A 25156-nucleotide genomic window follows, 5' to 3' on the forward strand; every position below is an offset into this window, starting at 1 on the left:
GGGCACTGAATGCACGCAAGATTGAATTGCGCAGTGTCTCTTTGTGATACATATGACTCCCTAATTTGCCCCACATACATAAAGTTCAACATTCAGAAACTGAATCTTCGTTGTGTCCTAGTTAACAGTAAGTGACATGTTACATGTGTTATCATTTAAATAGGTAGTAAAGGGAAGCAGATCACTCTCAGTCCCTGTCCAGATAACCAGAACATCATCTATATAACACCCCTAATAGTAAATGTACTGAACCCATCTAGCACCCTCAGGACCCCAGAACCGCTCCCTCTCAAACCATCCCAAGAAAAGGTTGTCATAAGAGGGAGTGAATCTGCTGCCCTTCGCTGTATCACACATTTGATGGTACCATTTGGCCTCAAACAAAAAACATTGTTATCCAGGACCAGTCATATTATCTCAAGGAGTATCTCAGTATGTGAGAGGAATTCATTGGTCTTCTATTTAGAAAGTGTGTCTCGGCTAGCATTCCAAAGTCATGCATAATATTGGTGTACAAGGACACCACATCCAATATCAGCAGCATATCATTCTCCCATGCAATGTCACTAAGTATATTCAATACATATTAGGTATCTTGGATGTAACATTGTAAATTAGTCACAAAGTGTTGTAAATAACTATCTATAAACTGCGAAAGCTTTTAAGTTGCTCCCCCAATGCTGGAGACAATATGTCTACCCAGGGGGGTGATGGGGCATTTTGTGGACTTTGGGAAGTGTGTATAGACCCAGATATCTGGACTTTTCAGTTTTCAAGTAGAGGTATTCCTCCAAAGTTAAAAAACCAAAACAAACCTTTGTTATGCCATGTTTCGATCCTCTTATTGATCTTATCCGTGGTTTATGGCATTGTTGAGTTGATTGAGAATCTCGTTGTTATCTTTTGTTTATTCATCACTACTACACAACCCCCATTGTCTGCCTCTAATTATCGTATTATTATCCTGAAGGGCTCTAAGTGCCCTCCTCTCCTGTAGGTCCAAAATGTTTCTTACGTAGTTAGCTGTTCTATGTACAGGTCTTTCTTTAAGTTTGTCCAAATATCTACATACATTGTTAAAGAAAATGTCACAGTTGGTGTCCGGTGGAAGACAGTGTCCAGTTAGATTTTAGTTTGCATTTATTATCCATACTGTGGCCCACATCCATACTCAAAGCCCTGGCAGTATCTCTTATATTTAACGCTTGCTCCTCTGTATCTGAATGTGAAAGTAATGTAGTTGTGTCTGTGATATCTTGTATGGACACATTGCTCAGAGGTAACTCTTCTCTGGCTGGCGTTTGGTAAGGGGTTTGAGTTGCAAAGTATTTTTTTAGTTTAAGTTTTCTAACAAATTTAAAAACATCAACCTTCAGAATATCCAGAGCTAAAAGAATAAGTGGACAAAAGCCCAGACCTTTTTTTAAGTACTTTAATCATTGCTGTAGTGTCACATCTGAAAGATTCACCACCTTCACTTCCAAATTATTAGTATTAGAAAGAACATTGTTTACTTCTTTCATGTCCTTGCCCTGGTTTGCATCCCTACTATGTCTTTGGGCAAGTCCCTTGCTCCTCTTTCCTCTTCTTGTTTACCCATGTTTCTTGGGTGGGAGTTTGTGTTCCAATTGCCTAGCTGTATACGGTTCAGCTCTACTAAAAATTAAGTTAAGTATACGAGACGCAACTTTCTAGATACCCCTTTAACTGTTGTTAATGACATGTTCCATTGCTTGTCTGTCATCTATTGCCCAATAGCATTTGTCTATTTCTCTCTAAGCTCCGGATAGTTAGTAGTATGTGTCCCAAACAATGCCCTATATATCAGTGTGGCTGATTTCCGGCCTGTACTGTGCCTGAGCAGTAAACTCAACGTTCATCTACTTCCAGTTCCTGACGTTCTGGCCCCCAGGTAGCCTTCATTGTCTTAACTTGCACATTATAAGTCCGAAATTGATCCCATGCCCCCAAAGCCCTATTAGGTCTCTTTGTCCAGGTAAGTTTTTAGTAACCTATGGGCATACATATCTCCCAGAGTGACCACTCCCACCTCTGTCCAAGTCCTATTATTATAATGGGCTGATATTTTAGTGAAGTTCGGGTGCACCCATAATGGGTGAAGCCGAGAATATGGCGTGATAGCCCCATGGGGTTACTTGTATTTATGCCAGCAGTACTTGGCTGCACTGGCTAACTTACCACCTGGTTGTTGATCCTGGTGGGAAGGTATCAGTAGCCATTTGATGATCTTTCATCCCCTATTTCTCTCCTTACGTGTGCCCTCTCTAGGTTAAGAGCATGAGATAACCATCGAATTGGTCATTGCAACTGTGTGGCTGCATAGTATAGTTCGTAATGTGGGGTACTCGGTCCTCTCCTTGTCCGCTGGGTTGTGTAGTTTACTGAGGGCTGCCCATTTATGTCCCACCCCCCATATCAGATCGGACAATATACTGTTTAAGCCGGTGGAAAGAATCTTAGGCAGCTGCACTGGGAGCACCGAAGACTGAAACAGTAATCACAACATGATAAGCAGGGTTTTCCAGAAGTTTAGTTATTGTCTCTCTCCCGTCAGTGCTGCCCCCAGATGTCCCTGTTTGTTGTCCTCACCTAAGTGATATACGTTCAATTCTAGGTAGCGTAGCACATCAGGATTCCATTTAGGTCTTACATGTGGCAGTGTCTCTCTTTCAGTTGCTGACAGTCTTCTAAGTGAGAACAAGCATGTTTTGGCCTAGTTCAATTTACAGCCAGATTGGGCACCAAATTTGTGTAGCAATGCCATTATTCGCTGAAAATCCCTCAGCACATCACGTAGATAGAGCAGCGCGTCACCTGTGTATAGTGACACAATTTTCCGCCCCCCCATCTGAAAAGTCCCACTAGAGGTTCCATGGTAAGAGCAAATATTATTGAGGAGAGTGGATAACCTTGTCTGGTGGCTCTTGTGATTGCGAATACGTCAGAAATCTCATGTCCCATATGAATCTTTTCCATTGGACCAAAGTAATTAAGGTGTATCCACCACGTAATTTCCCTGATTCAGACCCATTCTTTCAAGTACCTTCATTATGTAAGGCCATCCCAGGGAATGGAAGGCTTTTTCAGTGTCTAATGACAGTGCTGCCTGCAGGCTACCTTCCAGGGGTGCAACCAGATATTAGGTGAAATAAGTGCCTTAGATTGCGAAACGTATTGCGGCCTGTTTAAAAAAAAATAATTAAAAAAAAAATAACATTTTAGTCTGGGGTGGACCTGGCTAGGTAAGCATGAACATAGTCTGTTAGCAGTGACTTTCCCTAGAATTTTATAGTCTGTATTTAGTGACCTGGTTTAGGTAATACTACCTTCAGCGCCTGTCTAGTGGTTGCTTGGAGAATTACCCTCTCTTGTGCATTCTTGAAAATTGCAGTACCTTCGGTGCCAATTTGACCCTGTATATAGAATATAATTCTATCAGGTGCCCATCATTTCCTGGGGTTTTATTGCATGGCATTTGGTCAGTGGCATTCCAGATCGCCTCTATTATGAGCGGCTCGTCAAACTCCTGCTGCTGTATTAGGATATTGCTTGGTATGGGATTCCTACTATGTATGCCTGGTGGGAGGAACTATCCATCCCTTCTAGTGCAGTGTACTGTATTTCATAGAAGTTGAAAAAGACCCCATTAATATCTAGCTTCCTGTGTGTTGAGGGTGTCACCCCTGGGTGCGTGTATGACCGCCAGTGCTGTTCTCACTTCATCTGTCCTTAGGAGACATGATTGCACTCATCCCTCTTTACCGCCCTCTGCATGCGATTTTGCCTTGTATTCTCTACAGTACAATCTACCCAGTCTGTCTGTTAGGGTTTTGTGTTCCTTCCTAAGGTTTTTGAGTTCCTGTCCGTCCTCTGTCCCTTGTCCAGTGTGTACTTCCTTTGCTATAATGCTGTGTTCTAATGTAAATAGTTGTGTTTGGATGGTGGATCGCACCCCATAGTTAATTCTGATACACATCCCATGAACCGCTGTCTTAAAGGCATCCCGCTCCACCCTTTTGTTGGACCCCTTGTTTTCCTCAAAGTATTGATCTGTATGTATCCCGATCATCTCCCGGAATGTTGGGTCGCCATAGGCTTGTGTTTGCGATCTCCATGTGGGTATTGGAGCCTGGGTTCTACCCCATTGTACCCCCATTTAGAGGGGCCTGTGATCAGACAACATGAGGCCCAGATACTCAGTAGTAAGTTTATGTACTTAGCCATCATTGTATTACAGGGCTGCAAATCGATTTGGGTGTGCAAATGATGTTCATATGAGTACTGTTAATTTTCAGCGGTTTGAGGGTTATGCACCGTTCTCTTAAAGTCTTAACGCCATGCCAAACATTTGTGCCACATGGAATCCTGGCACTCCCCCTTAAAAAAAAAAAAAAAAAAATGGCACATTTGATAATGAGATTTCTTGCATCACTTCCCAGAACTTAGGTTTCTTTATTCTCTTCAAGAGAGGGCATTCAGCTGCTGGTAATTTCTGATCTTGCTGAGACTGAGATCTTTGGCCACCATGCTTAGCTTTGCCTGGTGCTTTTCTGGTAAATGGTGCTTCCACAAGCCCCTGCACCCATTGCCACTGGAGTGATAGTTAAATGCCCTGTCGGAGGGGAAACAGAGCAAGTGAAGTGTTAGTTGTTTCTTTGCATGGATCAAGGCTATTAATCCTATCCTAGACAGAAGCACATTGTATGAGTCAGGTCTGTGGGGCTCTTGTTTTTGTATTTTTTTAAGCTAATTTATATGGGCAGCCTCTTTCCTGGCTTTTCCCTCTGGCTATTTTCATGAGGTCCTTTGACCTCCTAATCTGAAAATGGTCAACCTTTCATTCTTTGCATGCTATTGTCTAAAGCTTGCTCACGGGCGGCTGGGACACCTGTGAAACGGGTATTACTCTTTCACCAGACTGCTGTGTTGGATATTCTTTCTATTGTTTAGGGTCGAGCGCACAAGCACTGTAGTCTGCTGTATCTCTGTGTGGGCTTTTAACTACGCCCATCAGTTTCGTTGGTTCGTGGGCTTGCCTTTGAAAAATTGCTTGATTTTATTTGTGAACGGCATGCATATGTCTTGCCTTTTCCGGTGTTTAGCCCTCCTCGAGCGCACCGGCCAACTACTGAAAACATACAAGGCTCCATGTTTTCAGCTTGGTTTCTGGACTACTTTTTCGTTTTATTTCCTCTTGCAGCACATTTCGTCGATACGTTGACTGCGAGCAAACTTCTGTTTCCTTTTGTGTGCTTCTTCACGCTCATGGCATGGTGCTTTAAATCGGCTCACTTATGTAAAACTCTATTATTTTTCATTTTCATTTTAATTGACAATAAATGTCCGGTTAGGACTTAACAACGCCAATAACTCTAAGTCGAGCAAATTCGAGACCCATTGCATATTGCTTATTTCTTATTTTTGACATGGTCATTTCCCCCAGTCTCAAGTTGTTATGAACTTTCTTTCAGTTCACTTCCATTTTCGTTTTGGGGGCAATACTTCTTACAGGAGTTGCGGTATGGCAAGAACATCTTCTACTTCCTTGAGAATCTGTTGGCTCACAGATGATGTGGTATCCTAAACCTGTGCATTGTAGACCCTGCCTCGTTATGCTGTACCGTCACTGGCAGAAAAGAACATAAGTAAAAATGTCTACATAGGTAGTCTGTTGGTCTATATCAGTTTTTACTTTCAACTTATCCCCATCTTTTTCTAAATGATGATTTTTAGTGATGCCCAGGTCGTGTGAGGTAAGTTGTACAAACTCCTTGCGCTTTAATTAGTACCATCACTATTAAGCAGAATGTGAGTATCAAAGAGAAGGATGGCATTGTGTCCCTTGTGAATTAACAACAAAGTAGACTCCTAGCTGACATCCCCTTTGGAATTCTTTCTTTTATCAAGACCTTCTAGCACTGATTCACAGGTTGGGGACATGATTAAAGTCCTACTTTTAATGTTTGGAAGCCTACTTCTGGGTTTTGGCCAGGATGAAATTGTTCAACATTTAGTTTTCTCATAGTTTGCATCTTGTGTTGATGATTTCTGAGGAAGCCCCATGGTATCCAACCTTCACTTTTCTCAAACCAAATGTACTCAGACTGGTACACGAAGAGCTTGAGGAACAGTTCTTTGAGCGTGGGCAATTGGGGAGCTGGATGACCGGCAACTAATCTAGCATTCGGCCTCTTCCTATATGGCTCTGACAGGTGCAAAGGAAGATACAATCTCAGCAAGAACCACAAGGCTACTCCTGAACTTAATGATGAACTCGAGGGAATTCCAGGGCAGTGTCCAAAGAACCCATTAAGAAGCATGACCCTGATAAGCAAAAAAGATGTTACAATGACCAAATGCACAAGCCAGGTTTCTAAGCAGTGGGCACATTGTTGAATTGTATAGAGGTCATCTTGCACACCCAGATTGAAGGAGGGGGGTAACTTCAAATGTGCCACAGGTCAAGGTTGAAGTAAAACAGCAGCTGAGAGCTCAGGAGAATCAACTTGCACTATAGGGGACAGTTACAAAGCGTGATTGGTGAATAGACACAGTCAAGCTGGAAACCATTAGAGGAAAACCTACTCCCTCAACCTGCTCAGAGGACGGAAGCAACACACAGGGCGGGGGTGGACAGGAACGCAGTGGGCAAGAGAGGATGATAATGCAGGTGTGGAAAGCAACAAGGAGTGTAGGGATGGGGGAGGTGCAGCAGGCAAGAGAGAAGGTAGTAACGGGTGGAGAAAGAAACAGGGGTGGGGAGGGAAAGCAGTGAGTGCGAGAGAAGGAGGGGCATGTGAAGGAATCAACTCTGAGTTAGGTAGTGAGGAGAAGCAACAGATGAGAGAGGAGCACACAGGTAGAGGGAAGCAAGCACCTAGGGTGGGGAGGAGAAGCAGTGGGCGAGAGCAAAGTGAAGCAGGCGTGGCACAAACATACAGACGAGAAAGCAACATGGGGAAGTGCACATGAGTGAGCAACATGAAGGGGGCTGAGCGAAGAACTCAGGTGACAGAACAACATGAAGTTCAGAGGGGAGAGCGGTACACAAATGAAACACCGGGAAAGCACTTGGACTTTCATGGAGTGCTTAACACAAAAGCAAGCAAATAGTACTTGAAAAGCAAGCGGTGGAATCATAGAAACCAACCATTCAAAAGAAGGTAAAGAAGATATGATGCATGATTGGTACAAATGCAAGATTGACAAGCTGCGCCACAAATACGAAGCGGCAGATGAGTCTTAGGAAAGTCAACCAGTGGTTATCAGACATGCTCCAGACCCCTGTATGTTCTTCTGAGTCCACAGTATGTATTTTCTAACCAGACAGCATGTTGTGTTGTAGACTTGATGTAAAAAGTTATGAAATTCTCAAATTAAGTTGCTAGCATCACCTTGGTTCCAAACCCACTGCACTAAGTCAACCTTACCTTCCAAACCTGTCAGGTGTAGCAAAAATGTGATGAGATGTGGGGCAGAGACTAATTGATTATATATATGGGTGCATTCCATGATGGTGTGATAAAGTGTTTGATGTGACATTGTAAAGCGTTGTTAAATAGTGGCTGGGCATCCTGGTTGGCACATTGGAATATAATGGTTTACTTAATGTTTTGTTTTTGTGCTGGTATATGATGTATCATATATTGTATGCTGTCAGTGGGAGTTACGGTTGACTTGGTAGTGTTGGTTTGGAACAGGAAGTGAAGATGGCACAATAACATTTCAAATTTATTTTAGTTCTGAAGAGGAGCCACTGTAAATAAGTATGTCAGACACTGGCACCTTCAGGTTTTTTCAGATTTTTTTTTTTTTTTTGGTTTAGTGTTCTTGTGTGTTGACGTGATGTTAATTGTGCAGATCTGTGATATTTGCTGTAATGCTGAGTGTACTGGTGTATGATGATGGGAGTATTGTTTTCAAATTGTGGTGGCAGTGGGTGTTGGGTGGGCCTATGCTGATGGATGTGAAGGCCCATGCTGATGGATGTGATAGCCCATGAAAGCAGGTGCGTTGTGTTGTGATGCTAGTTCTGTGGATTTATTATGGGGGAGTTATTGGCATTTGATGGTGGGCCTATTGGTGTATAGAGACAAATGATGGTGAGTGACAATTGGTATATGACAGTCCATGATGATGTTTGTGTAGCTGTTTTATCGTGGTTGTCGGACCGATGTCTGTAAAGTATATCTTTGCCACCACTGTTGGTTCTCTACAGCCCAACATGATGGCACTGGTCACCCTCTGTAAAGAGGGTGCATATGGTGTGTGTCTCCATGAGACGCAAAAGCTCATGTTCGCTGCGGTGGGGTAAAAAAAAACTAGAGTTTTCTGTGATGAACTCAAGCCAGGGGTGAACACTCTCCTGAGTCAGACATTTCCTCTGTGCCTTGAATGCCATCACATCAACCTGTAAGATTTTATAGATTGTTAATGGGATTATGGCTTCTTTAATTTCTCTCCAGCTTCATACTCTACCCCATGCAAGGTCAAATTTCAGTAGACCCCACCTCAGTGTTAATTTGAGAAATCCAATTCCTGTTGGTCAAAGGTGACATCCACCAAGTTCTTGACCTATAGAGGGGTGCTACTCTTGCTACTTCCTTGTGCCGAAAAAAGACAGACGTATGAGTCCCATATTGAATATCCAACCTTAGAAAGGCGTTCTGCAGAAGGCCAAGTTCAAAATGCTTACTCTGGCACGGATCCTCTCTGCTCTGGATCCAGGACACTGAATGGTGTCCTTGAGACGTACAGGACACATTTTCATATGCCCGACCTTTAGTTCCACAGAGGCAACCTGTAGTTCAGGAAGGGGTTGAAATACTTAAAATGTACTGTGCTGCATTTCGGCCTCACCGTTGCCCCCTGGGTGTTCACAAAGGTATTGATGGTGGGCACAGCTAATTTGTTTTTTAGTATTCCTGTACCTCTATGACTGACGACTCAAAGCTGGCTTACTGTTGTCAATGGCAGACGCCATGTGGATGACAGCCACTCTTTTGACCTTCTTGGGGAGCCAAAGCCTAGTGAGAACTCAACACAGACTTCTGTTCATAGGGCTGTCGATGCACCCCCTTTACGCCATAGGTCAACCACATCAGCATTCATCAGAGACTACCCAGATTTCAAACCCTGCATAGGAAGCTCCACGGACTGATTATGAACGGTAGCATGGGGAATTAACAAAGAGGTTGTACCTGGGAAGTAGCCCAGGCTCATTCTCCAATTATTGTTGAAAGTTATCAGTACCCCCACCATCATTAGCCACTAGATGTAATATTATGTGTGGTTTTGCATTGTGAGTAAAGTACTTCTTTTTCAATAAGTAAACATTGGCTTGAAAAGGAGTTATTTTCCTGCACAGCACCTCCCTGATTAAGATTTGGACACTTCGTCTTTGCTACACGGTAGGTGAAGTGCTAAAAGAGTGTACTTGGAGCACAGTTTGGGGTTCAAAAGTAAGGTTAAGCCACAGGACATCTGTGGTAATGGGATTTGACCGATACAGAGACCAGCAACCCTTTTTTGCCCTGCCTTAGGACTACTGAGAGACAGTCCTTACAGAAAAGCAGAAAGTTGCTGAAACTCTGGGAAGGGTTCAGTAGAAAACTCGTCAAATGAGAGTGCTGTGGACCCGGGCTGTTGGAGTCCCTAATTATACACTTCCCCCAAACTGCCCCCTAGTTTTGTAGTTACCAGAGACAGTCTTCTCCACCCCACATTAAGGCCTCCTCTACCAGGAATCACCCCATTAGGTAGGTTAGATTTCGCAAAGACAGAGAAACCTGAGCTAGAACAGCAGAAAGCTAAGAGAGTGGCAGGGAAAGGCAGGGGTGTTTGAAATAAATAAACTATGGTTATCCCGCCTGAAAGAAGAGGAGAGGTGAATTGAGAGACAGGAGGAAAGGGCATGGGAAGGTAGAACGAGGCAAAAGGAGAGGCAGGAGAAAAAAAAAAGATAGAGAATTGAAGAAGGAGCAGCTAGCTCACATTGGCAGCAGAAAAATTAGGTTAGCTCTCAGCATCATGATTGCCCTCTCCGAGTCCAAGGATTCCACCACTAAAGTACTAAAGAAGTTGGTGCTCTTGTTTGTGCCTGGAACTGAACTTCTAATTTTTTTGCATCGTTTACAGATTACATGCAAGACACAAAATCTCCTTAAGTTCAAGGCAGATAGTCTACTTAGTCATCTCCTTTTAAAAGGCTTGAAGTAGTTGGAGGGATGCTTGAGAATAGCAGTCTAACTTATGAGTGTATCAAGGATGTATGGGGCGCACTTCTTGGCATAGCTGTCAGTCATATGATGTTGTCTGCAACAGCAACAACAAGGTGATGGATTGAATGCTTGAATTAATCTCAGCCACTGACACCCGTGATCACTGTGCCATATGACTTAAGCCACACCATTCTGATGAACCTCAAGTAGGGAAAAACTGTCTGGGATTGTTTGTGGTTTCTTCTTAGGGGCTCCTCGCTTGGCTTTTTTAGACCGACTGTTCCCATGAGGAACTGGATCAGTGCTAATTGACATATGGCGAACCTTTGGCTAGAGTGGCATGGTGGGCAAAAAATGATGGTCCGGAATGCCACCTGGAGCGATCCCCAGTGGCTGTGATTAATTCAAGCATTCCATTCATTACCTTGTTGTAGTTGACATCCTTGAGCAAGAACGCCTCCAGTGCCCTTCCTTATCAAATGGTCTGCTCGCTCACTCAAACAAGGTTCTAGGCAGCCCCTCCTGGGCAGTCGTTGTCAGAGTTCCCAGGTTTCTTGTCCCAAACCTGGTGGTAAATATCCCAACCGTGGAGCGCAGAGTTTTTCTCAGTTACTAATGGTGTGCCAAGGTGTTCAGGTATTTAGGGTCAAGAAATTTAGTCACACTGATTAGAAACATGAGGTATGAACCTCTAGTCAAGTGGCAGTCAGTAGTTGTGAATTCTAACAGTCAGGAAGCAGCCCCCTGCATTTCTGCAGCCTCTTTGTGCTACTCTTCCCTTCAGCCCCCTATATGCCTCTTTGTGTTTCGCGACTGACCTCTGTGTGCCCTGGCACTCTGCTGCCCCTTTGTGTGCCCCCACCGCCACAGAAGCACTTATGTACATGCCTGCCATGTTCCTGCAGCTCCTGTGTGTGCACAATGTCTTCAGGCCACTGTGTTAAGCCCTCACTCCAGAAGTTGTGGGATGTGTAGCCCTGTCTGCCCGGCCCTGCTCTGAACCCCTCTCTGTGCCCCCCAGTGGGAAGCGTTGGCACTACATATAGGTCTGGCCTGTAGCAAAAATGTTAGCCAGTTCTATCTTAAAAAATATATATATATATATATATATATATGTTCGATGGCATGTGTAGCTGCAGATACACATGCTGTGCATTATCCTGCCATCTAGTGTTGGGCTTGGAGTGTTACAAGTTGTTTTTCTTCGAAGAAGTCTTTTCGAGTCACGAGACCGAGGGACTCCTCCCTTTCGGCTCCATTGAGCATTATTGCTCCTCGAGAGATCATCGTGCTGGTCATATGTCCTGGATCCTGCTGATACTGTTAGCATGTTGGTCCCTACCAGTTTGGTATCCTTGTGGGTTTCCCCTGTGGATTACGTTTTTTAAACCATGTGAACTTGTAGAGTGAGAAAGCATAGCTTCATTTAGCTATATCCATGTGTTAGTCCTTCATTTTGGACTACAAATTTGAAGTTGGAGAGTGTTTAATCCAGCCTGTAAGGGATATCTAAGTTCTTTCATATCTAAGGCAGATTACAAGATGTACGTATGCCAATTATACTGAATCATAAAGTCCTGATGGAGGTGTATTTATATTTTTCTTCACTCAACGAAACGCGCGTCGGCTTGTAAATTGGCATGTCTTGAACATTGGCATGAAGTGTTTGAAATTGGCAAATTTGAAGCCCTGACCAGGATTAGCTACCATCAGGCCTGTAACACGAGAACTTGAATCAGGAAATTATAACCTAGAATTGGCTGTTATTATGTCGAATTTTATACAATCCAAACTACAACGCATAATTGTAGCATCAAAGCAGTAACTTTATTGTGCTGTTTAAATATCCTCTCATGTATGAGGCGGTTGTAAATTTGTATGTAAACTATTCTGTGATTTTGTTGGTTCTGTGTTACTCGTTTATTTTTGCGTATTTACTGTTATGTTATTTATGTTTTCATATATGTATGTTTCATTTAGGGTAGGGGGTTGTATTATATTTTTTTGGTTGATTCTATGTTGATTATATTATGTGCGAACTGAATGTTTAATTAGTTATAATAAATATCTAAATTGAAATATATTGCATGTTGTATATTTGAATTTAAGATTTCCATTCCTATGTTTGCTATGTTAATGGAGAGTAAACTACGTTATACTCATAATATTGTTGTGAATGTAGACCAGAGTTTCTGTAGTTGGGAGTGTATGTATTAAGGAGTGTGTTTTTTTTTTTTTTTTTAATGTAGTTGGGACTATGTACAGAGAAAAGTGCAGTTAGGAGTGCTTGCCTAATTGGAAGTCTGTTTTTGGGGGTGTGTGTATGTGCTATTCACAATCTTTCAAGCAGTTTGCATTTTTACTGTTGGTGAACATTGTGTGCAAGCAAAAATTATGTTTGTGCTGATTTGCTTGTATGTGCAGTTACAGTTTGTAAATGCTTACCAGCATATCCATTATTTTTCACTCACGCTGGTCAATATTGCCTTATGTTTCCAGAACGGCTTAGCAGATTTTCCTAACCGGAGAAAAACTACTGACCTTTGAGAAAGGCAACTGTGCTATAAAACTGTAATGATAATCTATTCAGCATTATTTGAGTCATGCACTTTGAAAAATGTCATACAGGACAACCCATTATAATGCAAGTGAAAAATGAGTTTGGAATCTCCAATATAACTTTGCGACTGTTTGACCCATCAGCACCACATTTGGCACTCTTTTAACTGTCCCCAGAATATTTGATGCACATTAGTAGTAGATTAAAGCTAACAAGGATTTTCTTTGTAGTGAGGTGTAACCTTTCCAGAGGTGCAAGAAGCTATATAGTTCAGCTTCTAAATTCCTGTTAGCCAAATAAAGTGTAAATATATAATGCAACAGTCAGATACTTTAATTACAAAATACTTCATTTTCAAGCTTTCATGACGACTGTGACTATTACAGAAATGACTATCACAAATGTTTGCCACAGATGAGTTAATCCCTATCAATCAATGATAGTATTTGTGGAGCGCGGCTTATAACCCTGGGGGCATCCAGGCACTAAGGGTAGTCGTTGTGAGCCTGGGTTACTTCTCAAAGAGCAAAGTCTTGAGTTTTTTCCTGAAATAGAGGAGGGCGTGTAAGGAGTGGAGATGGGAGGGGGGTTGTTCCAGTTCTTGGCCCTTAGATAGGCGGAGGCGCGCCCTCTGCAGCGGCTATGTTATATTCTCGGGACGAGGGTGAGGGTTGTCAAGCGGAGCTTCATGGTTTACTAGTGGAAGGAAAGTGTGCGATTGATTAGCTTGATGTTGTGGAGGGCTTTGTAGGCAATGGTGAGAAGTTTGAATTTGCATCTTTTGTGCACTGGCATCCAGTGTAGACCTCTGAGATGGTGGGTGATGTTGTTTCTTTTGGTAAGGTCCAGGAACAGTCTTAATGCTGTGTTCTGAATGGTTTGGAGGCAGTGGAGGAGCTGGGCAGGGGAGTCCGACGCAGAGGGCATTTCCGTAGTCTAGTCTGCTGGTGATGATGGCTTGAGTGACAGTTTTTCTGGTTTCTATAGGGATCCGTTTGAAGATCTTCTGTAGCATGCAGATGTTGTGGAAGCTGTAGGAGGCCACTGCGTTTATCTGCTGTTTGAATGTGAGGTTGCTGTCGATTATGATGCAGAGGTTGTGGACATGGTCAGTTGGTGACGGGGGTTGTCCAAGCGTCGAGGGCCTTTGAGTCGTCCCAAGGGGAGGGATTGCTTCCAAAGATGATCACTTCCTTCTTGTCCGTACTCCGTTTAAAGCAGTTGAATTTCATCCAGTCAGCAATGTGTGTAATGACCTGCCTGAAGTTGTCTCTGGGGGTGGCGTGGTCTTTGACAAGGGAGAGTTATTACTTTGGTGTTTGTCAGTGTAAGAGATGATATTGAGTCCATGGGAACAATCAGTCCCTGCCAGTGGCATTACGTAGGTGTTGAAGAGGGTGGGGCTGGGAGAGGATTCCTGGGGGATGCCCCTTATGTTGCTCTTAGGTTCTGAGGTGAAAGGTAGGAGGTGGACCCTCTGAGTGCAGCCTGAGATGAAGGCGTAGATCCATTTGAGGACATTGACTTGGATCCCCATGTCAAGGAGTCACGGCCACGTTGTAGAGGTCTAAGAGAATCAGGGTTGCTTTTTATCCATGGTCGAGGAGGGACCTGATGTCCGTTGCGGTGATAAGGGCGGTCTCGGTTCTGTGGTTGGAGTGGAAACTCTTTTGGGAGGAGTCAAGTAGGTAGTATTTTTCTAGTTGTTCGAAGAGCTGTTTGTTGATGTTTTTTTCCAGGAACTTGGCTGAGAAAGGGAGCAGAGAGATGGGGCAGTTATTTTTAGGTGTGCTGGGGTCGACAGAAGGTTTCTTCAGGAGGTGCTTGACCTCTACTTGTTTCCATGCTTTGGGGATGGTGGCAGTCCTGATGGAGATGTTGAGAATGGGGGAGAGGATGCTGCTGATTTCCTTCTGGCCCAGGTTAAAGATGTAATGTGGGCAAGGGTCGTGGGTGTGCCGGAAGGGGGTTAAGGTCATAAGGGTGTCTGTTTCCAGAATGGATAGTGGCCTCTAGTCTGTGGTGGGGTGGCTGGGGGAATCCTCGGACAGGGTCAGAAGGTGTTTGATGCTGGTGGGTTATGGTTGAAAGTCACTGTAAATGGCTGTGATTTTGTCATGAAAGTAGTCGGCTAGTGAATTGTAGAGGACCTGGGTGGGTTGGATAGTGTTTTCGGTGGTTGCTGGGCAGGAGAACTCTTTGATGATCTTGAAGAGTTCCTTCATGCGGTTGGTGCTCTCCTCGATGCGGCTGAGTAGGGCGATCTTTATTGCTTCTTTGAGGCAGAGATGATATTTGTTCAGCGCAACTTTGAAGGTAAACTGGTCTGCGGGGTCCCTACTACCTCATCACGGTCTAGCCTTTTGCATTCTCTCTTCCGTGTGTGTAGTTCGGGGGGAACCAACTTGTGGGCTTGTTGGATCTTCTGGGGGCAGAGTTCCTTGTGGGGGGCACTTTGATGATTATCCATTCGGGGAGATTGCTGGTGTCTTGTTTGAGGTTGCCTGAGAGGATGGGTGTGCTGGCCTGGAGGGTGGTATCCATTGGGTCTCTGTGACTTTTCCCCATCTGCAGAGGGGGGAGGGCGGTTGGGGTGTGTCGGACGGCTCCAGTCTACTGGTTATGGCAAAGTGTACCAAGTGGTGGTCGGTCCATGTGGGCTCCATTGTGTGGCTCAATATAATTTTTTTCGCTGGTTGTGAAGATGGGGTCCAGGGTGTGTCCTGCAGTGTGTGTGGGACTGGTGACTAGTTGAGTCCGATGTTACTTAGGTTGTCGAGGGGATTGGTAGTGTTGTGGTCTCTGGGGTCATCTAGATGGAAATTCAGGTCTCCAAGGAATAAGAAGTCTGTTCAGTCAACGGATAGGGGGGCGATGAGGTCTGTGATGGCCTTGCAGAATGCGGGATGAGAACCTGGGGGTCTAGACGTGAGAGTTCCTCTGATGGTTGTTTTGACATCATTTTGGATTCTAAAGTTTAGGTGTTCCATGAGGTTGGACACCTCTTCGAAGGTGGTGCACGGGAGGCTGTCCTTATGCTATGCCTCCTACGTGCTTGCTGTGTGGATCAGCTTGTATCTCTGCGTGGTGGCGCAGGTGATGTTTGGGACCGAGGTGGGAGTGAGTCAGGTTTCGGTGATGAATATCTGGTCCGGTCTGAGTGTGGATACGGTGTCCGAGATTTCTGTGATGTGTTTGCAGAGGGATTGTGTGTTGAGCAGCAGTCGTTGGAGTTGTTTCTCAGGTTTGGAAGGTGGCTGTGCGGGTGCGGTGAAGGTCGAGATGTTACAGGTGAAGTAGCATTGGAGGCATGTGAAGGGTTTGACTGATCCTGGGGGAAGGGATGCAGCAGTTGTTGTCCCGGTTCCTGGGGGCCAGGGCCCAGAGTTCGGCAGTAGAGTATCGGGGATGTTGGGCGAACCAGGGTTTCTGGCGCTGGGCGCATTCCAGACATGGACAGGCACAGACAGGCTTGCCTTGAATAGGTTTATCAACCTTCAGATGTGCCCAGAGCTCTGTATGCTCTCCTTTGAGTTCAGGTGTGCGCCACCCTCGTATCACCCACACGTTTCACACTGATGAACTTATCATCCTGAGTGGCTCTGAACCGTCTTTGCTTCTGCTCTACTTTGAACCGTCTATGCTGCAAAACACCACTGGGTTTAGCTGGGAGCATTAGCGATAAGAGCACCTTCCAATTATTATTGGATGCTGAGAATCCTAATGCAAGCAGGGGTGTCCATGAATCCACTTTAGAATCTGCTTACAATATCTTATTATTATTGTTATACATTTTTGTTTTTGTGCAGCCTTTGGAAAAGAAGATCTCTGTTGACTTCCTGAAAAGTGTTGAAGAGACCTACAAGAAATCTTTCCTGCCCCAGATCAGGTGAGCAGATTCAACACTTTGTGCCTTTGCCGACAAAGTCCATGGACAGGTTTGCACAGTTTTTTTGTCCATGCCCCTGCACATAACTCACCAGCATTTTCCCAGGTTGAATGAGTGGAGTCCAAATCCTTTTGCCCAAAGTTAGTGTACAGCATCCAGTTCCTGCCCTGGCCCAGAGAACACATTTTCATTTCTGTCTGCCTCCAGATATTTGACAATAAACCCTTCTCTACCTATCTACCCCACGTCAGATGTGGAGACTCGCACTTCTGATGGTGACGAGAGACACACTTCTGATGATTAAGACAGTATCCCACTGGTGCATGTTTTTGTCGAGGGCTAAGTGGATATGTATGGATGACAGGGCCAAAGTCCTAGAAAGTGAGAAAGTGGGATTGTGTCTCAGTGACCCGCATGGCTCTTGGAATAAGATTCTTGTACATATTAATGCAATCGAAAGCCAACTTGTAATGCTTGACACCAGCTTCCTGTCAACGCTAAATCTTCATTACACAGCATTATGCCTTTCTCTGAGGCCTTTGTATGTATAAAGAGACTATTGGATAAAAAAATAACATTCATTGTGAGTTCTGTGTGGTAGTAATAGTATTTTAATTTGGATTTGTATAGCACTTCATATGCTATTATGGGAGGCTGAAGTGCATTTTTTGGTCAAGTAGCATGCTGCGCAGTCGCGAGTGATTGTTTGGAAATGTATTGTACTTGCTGTGTGTTTTACTGTGGGAAGCATTCTGGTGTTGTATGTAGTTGACTAGAGTGGTGCTTTTGTAGTGTTTTGGGTTGCTGCACTTATGTTTGTGATGGGGAAGGAAGAATGAGATAGAAGACACATTCAGAATATATTTACCGGCTGCTTAAATTTATACAGCAGTTAGGACACTCACATTAACCGTGTATGTCTTGTGGATCTAGGTAAGAGAGAGAGGGAGGATAAAGATCACTGAAATCTGCTTGGATTGGCTACATTGCGATCATTCCTTAGACAAGTTGTTGTTTTTAAAGACTTTAATGAGTTATAAAGTGTCTAATTTTGAATGTGGTGAGAGATGAGGGGCAGGACGGGGGGGTAGATTATATTTAAGTTTCCGGCAATGACAGCTGTATGGCAACTCTTTTCATACATTGGATTTATGTCTTTAGGACCAAGTTGCTTGGGTAGGTGGATTGATGGTAAATCTCTTATGTAGGCATTTCGTATGCTAGTTGTAGTCTGTTCTTGTGATAGCCAGCTGGGCTAGAAGCATTTTATAATGACCGTCGGTAGCCTATAACTTTCATCTAACCTGAAATGATTAGTCCGCTTTGGTAGAGTGAACTTGAGGTGATTTCAAAACATTTATGTACTACTGTTCTCCAGCCTGTACTGAATACTGCTGGTCATAGAGTCCACATCCAATTATGGTGATTTCTGTGACTCTTGTAAACAGCGGTCCTCCCTCTTGTGTGGACTGCAACAAGTGGTAGTCGAGTCCAGCTATGGTGTTCCTGTAGCTATTTGACACTCTTGGGCAGAGTGTCCTATTTTTATCTTGGGTGTTGCTTGGTTTTGATGACAAGGGACCACACTGTTCTGCGTCTTTACCTTGAAGAACCAGATTTTTACATGCTTTCTGAGCTTCAGATGGTCTTTTGCATTTCGTATATATTTGTTAGCAAGGTGTTCGAAATTTTTGCAGCCTTTATAGGGGAATGCATGTGTGTCCTCTGAGAAGAAGAAACAATGAGTCAAGTTGCTAGTCTTGCACATAGTGTCCTGACCTGAGGTCAGTGTTGGAATTTTCCATGCGTGCATTGCATGTGATAGCCAGCTGGGCTAGAAGCATTTTATAATGACCGTCGGTAGCCTATAACTTTCATCTAACCTGAAATGATTAGTCCGCTTTGGTAGAGTGAACTTGAGGTGATTTCAAAACATTTATGTACTACTGTTCTCCAGCCTGTACTGAATACTGCTGGTCATAGAGTCCACATCCAATTATGGTGATTTCTGTGACTCTTGTAAACAGCGGTCCTCCCTCTTGTGTGGACTGCAACAAGTGGTAGTCGAGTCCAGCTATGGTGTTCCTGTAGCTATTTGACACTCTTGGGCAGAGTTTCCTATTTTTATCTTGGGTGTTGCTTGGTTTTGATGACAAGGGACCACACTGTTCTGCGTCTTTACCTTGAAGAACCAGATTTTTACATGCTTTCTGAGCTTCAGATGGTCTTTTGCATTTCGTATATATTTGTTAGCAAGGTGTTCGAAATTTTTGCAGCCTTTATAGGGGAATGCATGTGTGTCCTCTGAGAAGAAGAAACAATGAGTCAAGTTGCTAGTCTTGCACATAGTGTCCTGACCTGAGGTCAGTGTTGGAATTTTGCATGCAAGTTTCTTGGTTCTTTCCATTTGGCTGGCTCTTTGAAAGATGCAAAATGACTTGAATGCCAAGCTTTGTGTTTTGAAGCACTTGTTGTGTATGTTCTCTTGGGTTGAGGTGTAGGGACATTCTTGCGGAAGTAGAAAACTTCTAGGTAGGACAATTTGCTTCATCTACCCTCACTATTACAAGGGTGAAAATGACCAGTTCGTTCTGATGTCTTGAACATCTGTTGTTTTCTTTTTCTAAGAGCAAGTAACTTATCATTTCTTCAAGGGAAGGTGCGTTGTAGTGTCCACATTGTGTAGAAAGTGCTCCCACTGGCATGTGGGTTTTACGATAGTTGTGAGTCCATGACTACCTGAGGTTTCATACTTCACTTGAAGTCGCTGGTGTTGCCTCCAGTTCTTTTGGCGAAATGATTACAGTTTGGAAATTGTTTCATTCTCCACAGGCTATGGGTTTACTTATTGCTGAGTTAAGTGTGAGATGATTGGTTATCATCCGTCCATCAGTGGCTTAGGTACTCAAAGGTGAGTTTATGTTATTAGCATTTTCCAGTTTTAGGGTGATGTGTGCAGTCTACGTATTTGTAACATGAGGTGGAATTACCAAATTTGGTTTGGTAATTTGGTGAAGTAATGGTTGAACTGGAACAATTAAATGCTTGAATCTTGTTTGACCCCACTGATAGAATTATGAGCAGGTGAAGTGAATGGTACATGGTTTTGTCTGTTTCTGTGGTAAGAACATATCCATTTTAAAGTGTGTATGCCCTTGTATGCCAAACTTTTCTAGGCTGAATAGTCCTATCTGAGGATGGACTGTATTGAGGACCGCTGATAGGTCCAAATGAATTAGTGCTGCCTCTCCATTTTTGTTCACTGGTTTCACAGCTATATCAGTGCCAACTATCTGCCTCTTGCTAGGCTGAATCCAGATAGTTGGTTTGAGAATAGCTTCTTGTTCTTAAGAAAGTTGGAGATCTGGAAAAAAAGACTGGTCTTTTTATTAGTTTCCAAGGAACTCGCAGAGATTGAGCTTGGTAATCACTCTGCAGGTGACAGAATCTGATTGCTCAAGGTTATTTTTCTTAATGAGTGGCCTAATGAAGAGCTTTAGTTTGCATGGAAACGATCCTGTATCTCCCGAACTGCTGCCAATTTTCCCTGACATTGATCTAGCACAAGTGTTTAGGACAATGTTTTTGAAAATTGTTTATGTGATGGCATCTGGAGTTGCTTGCTTTGATTAGGTTGGATGGCTGTTTGATTAAGGTTGTGGGTTTTTGGTTGTTTGTTTCTTTAGTTACACTTTTTTTGTCCTTTGTATTCGTACATGTTGTTTTACTCCTGAAGTAGAGTGTTTTCTTTTTTTTTTTTTTTTTTTTTTTTTTAAGTACTATAGATAAACATGTTGCAGATTGCAACCCAGAAGGGTTTTGATGATAGCATTAACATGATATCCATACTGGGTTTTGATTATGGTTTTATCATGGTGTGCATACTTGATCATGGAATGCTGCAAGAATCCGCTACAGTTCTTTTTAGGGGCATTTTCTTTTGGAAATTCGTTTTCAGTAAAATAATTTCTTGGCAGTTTTGATTGGTTATTTGTACTGCGTTATGGCATAGAAAAAAATATACCATTTTTGGCGTTCTGAATCTGCAGTTTCTTTATTTTCATTGTCCTGTTAGGCATTTTCTTCTGTTTAGACCAGTATTTCTCTTTAATGTATTTTGTGTAAAACATTGGTTAGTCAGTCTTGGAACTCTGCTTCTTCTGTTTGATGGGTGAGTTGTTGATGAGACATGATTGCAAGGTTTAGTTTCTTCCTTTGTCTGCAACTGTTATTGCCCTTGGTTGCCTCTGTTGATGTTGGCTCTGAGGTTGAAGCAGTTCTACCAGGTTATTTTAATGCTGTCTCTTGCCTGTTATTTCTCTGTTCATTCTTAATTAGATGTGCATAACCCTATAGTATAGAGAAAACCTAAGTTCATTTAGTGTGGAGAGCCAAGAATGATAGATAAATGTGAATGGTGCAAGTCCAGTGACAGGTTTGTTTGTACCTACTTTATTTGTCTACAAAGTGATACCAAAAGTGGATTTGGATAATTGTCTGTGGGGTAAATTTGGAGCAAACTATTGCAACCCAGACGTAGATTGTTTAAGGATGTAAACTCAAGACTGACTGTCCCAGCCTAGCTTAAGTTATCTGTGTGATCAAACAAGGGCTATGATAGGCCCACAACTACTGGACAGTGCATGGGGTAAACTTGGGTGCAGAGTTAGTCGAGACGTACTGGATGGTCAGGGGTTAAACTTGTGGCCATATGTATCTCAACCTAGTGATTTGACCGTGGAGTGAACCAAGAAGCCCCTGTTATTTCAGCTTACCCAGGAGCAGTGTTTGTGGTTTAGAGGCAGGGGTTTTGGCAGATGTTTTGGCCTTGGCTCCTTCCCAGCCTAAACAGAGAAGACACTCTTAACCTCTCCGCCCTGTGTGTGCTGCCTTGGCCGGATGTCCTAGGAGGGGAGGTTAAGTGGTGTATGGAATGCCGCAGAGCAGGTTCTGCAGAGATTCACAAGGCCACATGATTGGGCCATTCGTCTAAGACTGCTTCTCTAGTACAGGTTGGGAGCAATTAAGGAGAAAGCAGCAAGCCCCAAACAAAGAAAGTCTGGAAAAGACAAAAAATAGGAAAGAGAGGGAATTCATACACTGGCTGAAACAGAATGCTGTTGTAGTGTGCCACTTCATTGAGTAGTATTGGGTGCACAATTACTGCATTTTTTAAAATGTGTATTTAGATATTTGCTTTTTCGTTTGAGGGATCTGCACATTGGCTGTAGGTGTTAATATTTTGCTTGGAAGGGTCCTAGTAGGCTGTGGCATGAGATTGAGTATGAGGTCTCTAATTCGTAGGTGAATGGTGCCTGTGACTATCAGGATTGAACTAGCAGTGTCAAGGTCTTGAGCATGTGGTGTTGGCATGAGGGAGATCTTTACTTTTCATGGCTGTATTAGACAATGCCATGGTGCTATGTAATAGGTATAAATGCATTAGAAATATTTTAGTCCTTTCTCTACATTTTGAAATATCGAACACCTGTCCTTTTCCTTTGTAATGGGTGATCTAGCATAGTTGTACTTCATTAGTCAGTTTATGAGGTCTCAGGTATGTGGTCACTATGCATCATAGAGGCTGCATTATACTCTTTTTTTTAGTTGCAGAGGGATTTTGCATTTTGGGTGCTTTAGACCACCCTGTGGCCTTCATTGTTATTTGTGGAGTAACCTTATTCCCACCCTAGATCCCCATACATCTCACTTTGCAAGATTCCTGAGATCCGATTTCAAATTAGATTGTTTAAGATGGACCAGTTAATAGTGGGTTTCTATCACGTGAAGTTCCTTGAAAGATCCTTTGGAGGATTGTGGATTCCTACTACTAGATAGGGCTGTTTTGGGAGAATGTGTTGTCCTTTTCCTATCATGAGCTGCACAGACATAAGACCGAAATCGACCCCTCTATTCCTGACTGCAACAGGGCAGGCATCCTTTGCCTTAAGGAAGGTATTGAGGTGGGAATTCTTATTTTCATGAATAAAAACAATGGGACTCTCCTTTTTTTGAGGAAACTGTATTAGTGCACAAGATTATTAATTTTTGGAGAGCCCTTTTAGGGACCATTTTTGCAGACATAACTCCAATTGGTAGTGTGTTGGCGGAACCTATATATTTTCTTGAAACTGAACTATTGCTCCACTAGTTCTGCAAACCTAAAGGCCACACATAAAAATATTCTGCTTTGTTGTAGGGGTGGGCTCTACCGGTGGAATTCAGAGTTTGGCCACTCTGCGCTCCGCTTTGAGTGCTGAGCTTGGCAAAGACTCTGCCAGCCGCCACGTGGCTGAGTTTACTGCCTACCCCAAAGCTGCTCTACGGTGCCTGTTCGGAGAGGCTGTTGTTTTTATCACTGGAATAAAATGGATTAATTGGATTCAACTTCTCGTCTGTCTGGTTGCCGTTAAGGTGTACGGGAAAAGGAGGCAGGGTTTGCATGCCAGCGTCCTTAGCTCGGCTTTCATCGCTTTGCTGCCATACTCTGTGGATGTTGTTGCCTCCTGGGCTCTTGCGCCTGACTGAGGGGTAGTCGTTTTAGTGTAGCTGACTCAAAGGAAAGAGAAGATGTCAGGAAAGTTAGATGAAAAGGGTGCTTGTCACCCTCTGTCCTGCTGCTTACGCCAGGGTAGATGTGCAGACTATTTGCATCTAATCATGAATCAGTGAAAGTCATTATGCAGTTTTTTTATATGATGTTCGATGTGAGGATTTACCACATCTGAACGGGCGTAGCTATCAGCAGTGCAGTGAGTTCAGTGACACCAGGGTCCAGGGGTCTGAGAGGCCCACTGTGCCCCAACTTTAGCTGTTTTTATGGTCAAACCTGCTAGCGCATGCGTCTCGCTTGCAAGACTGTTGTTGTGTACAGTAAAGGACATGGAGCCCGGCTGTCGCTTACTATTTGTTGGCTTGTGTGGCACTTTTCTTTACAGCCTTGTAATTTGTCACTGCAGCCATTATTTCCGTTTCTCTGTGTGGAGCAGGGACCAAGCACTGATTGATTCAACTTAATCAGTGACTGTCTGCTGCTCCCGACCAGTTTGAGGTACTATTTTGTTCTTTTTACCTTCTTGTGCCGTGCAAAAAGAAGGGTTGCGACTGTCAAAAACATGCCCAGCAGGACAAACAAAATCGCAAAGTTTTGTTTTTATAGCTAACTTTCTTTTGTTTTGCCAAGTCGTCTTTTCTCCCTTTGCATTCATGTTTTCTTTTGTTTTTGCTCGTAGACGCCGTTCTCAAAAGGTGGTGATTATTTTATCTAAATATTGCAAATCAACATTGTTCCTTTATTATATATACTTTCTGAAAATATGCTTTAACACACAATCGTGCAGTACACCCCAATTCACCCCACTCCAATCGGCCCCACTGCAATCCACTCCACCTCACCCCACACCAGTCCACCCCAACCCAACCCACTCCTCCCAACCCACCCCAAACTAATCTTCCCCACTCAAGTTTGCCTCATACCAATCTAAAACATTCTACACCTCTCCAAAACAGTCTTCACCGATCCAGTCCAAAAAAACTTGCCACACTCCAATCCACCCACTCCAGTCCAAAACAGTACTCCCCACTTCAATTGAAAACAATATGCCCCACTTCCATCTCCAATCTGCCCAATCCACAACAATCTACCCCACTGCAATCTACTGCACTCCAGTCTTCCCCACTCCAATGGAAAATGGTCTGCCACACTCCAATCCGCCCTACGCCAATCTGCTGTACTCCAACCAAAAACAATCTGTCCCACTCAAATCTGCCTCACTCCAGGCTCTCTCACTCCAGTCCAAAACAATTTGCCCCACTCCAGTCTACCCTACTCCAATCCAAAACAGTCTGTCTCACTCCAGTCTGCTGCACTCCAATCGAAAACAATATGCCACTCCCCAGTCCACCTCACCCCAATCCAATCCATCCTAGTTCACTCCACTCCAATCCTCCCGCGATCCAGTGCACTCCACTCCCATCCAATCCACTCCAACCCAGTTCACCCCACTCCAATCCACCCTAATACAATCTGCCTGACTCCAGTCTGCCTTACTCCAATCTGCCCCACCCCAATCCAAAACAATCCGCCCCAATCCAGTCTGCCCCATTCCACTCCATTTCAGTCTGCTTAACTTTAACCAAAACAATCTGCCTCACTCCACCCTGCTCCCTCTCCAATCCAAAACAGTCCACCCCAATCCAAAACAATCTGCCCCACTTGAATTTGCCCTACTCCAATCCGACCCACTGAAGTCCACCATAATCCGCTCTACTACAGTCCAGCCCACACCCCAGTCCAATCTACCTCACTTCATTACACTTCACCCAATCCACTCAAGTTCACTCCTCCCCACTCCTGTCTGATCCTCCCCACTCCTGTCTGATCCTCCCCACTCCTGTCTGATCCTCCCCACTCCTGTCTGATCCTCCCCACTCCTGTCTGATCCTCCCCACTCCTGTCTGATCCTC

General features: G+C 43.7%; 1 protein-coding gene across 1 annotated transcript in view; it reads left to right on the forward strand.

The window, feature by feature from the left end:
- NDUFA10 (NADH:ubiquinone oxidoreductase subunit A10) overlaps positions 1 to 25156 on the forward strand; it is a 150727-nt gene that overhangs the window by 40201 nt on the left and 85370 nt on the right. Inside the window, exon 6 of the mRNA XM_069225506.1 lies at positions 16611 to 16690. Within this exon, the coding sequence (XP_069081607.1) occupies positions 16611 to 16690 (80 nt within the window). The remainder of the gene's footprint in view (positions 1 to 16610; positions 16691 to 25156) is intronic.

This window comes from Pleurodeles waltl, chromosome 3_1, assembly GCF_031143425.1.
Source record: "Pleurodeles waltl isolate 20211129_DDA chromosome 3_1, aPleWal1.hap1.20221129, whole genome shotgun sequence".
NCBI classification, from domain to species: Eukaryota; Metazoa; Chordata; class Amphibia; order Caudata; family Salamandridae; genus Pleurodeles; species Pleurodeles waltl.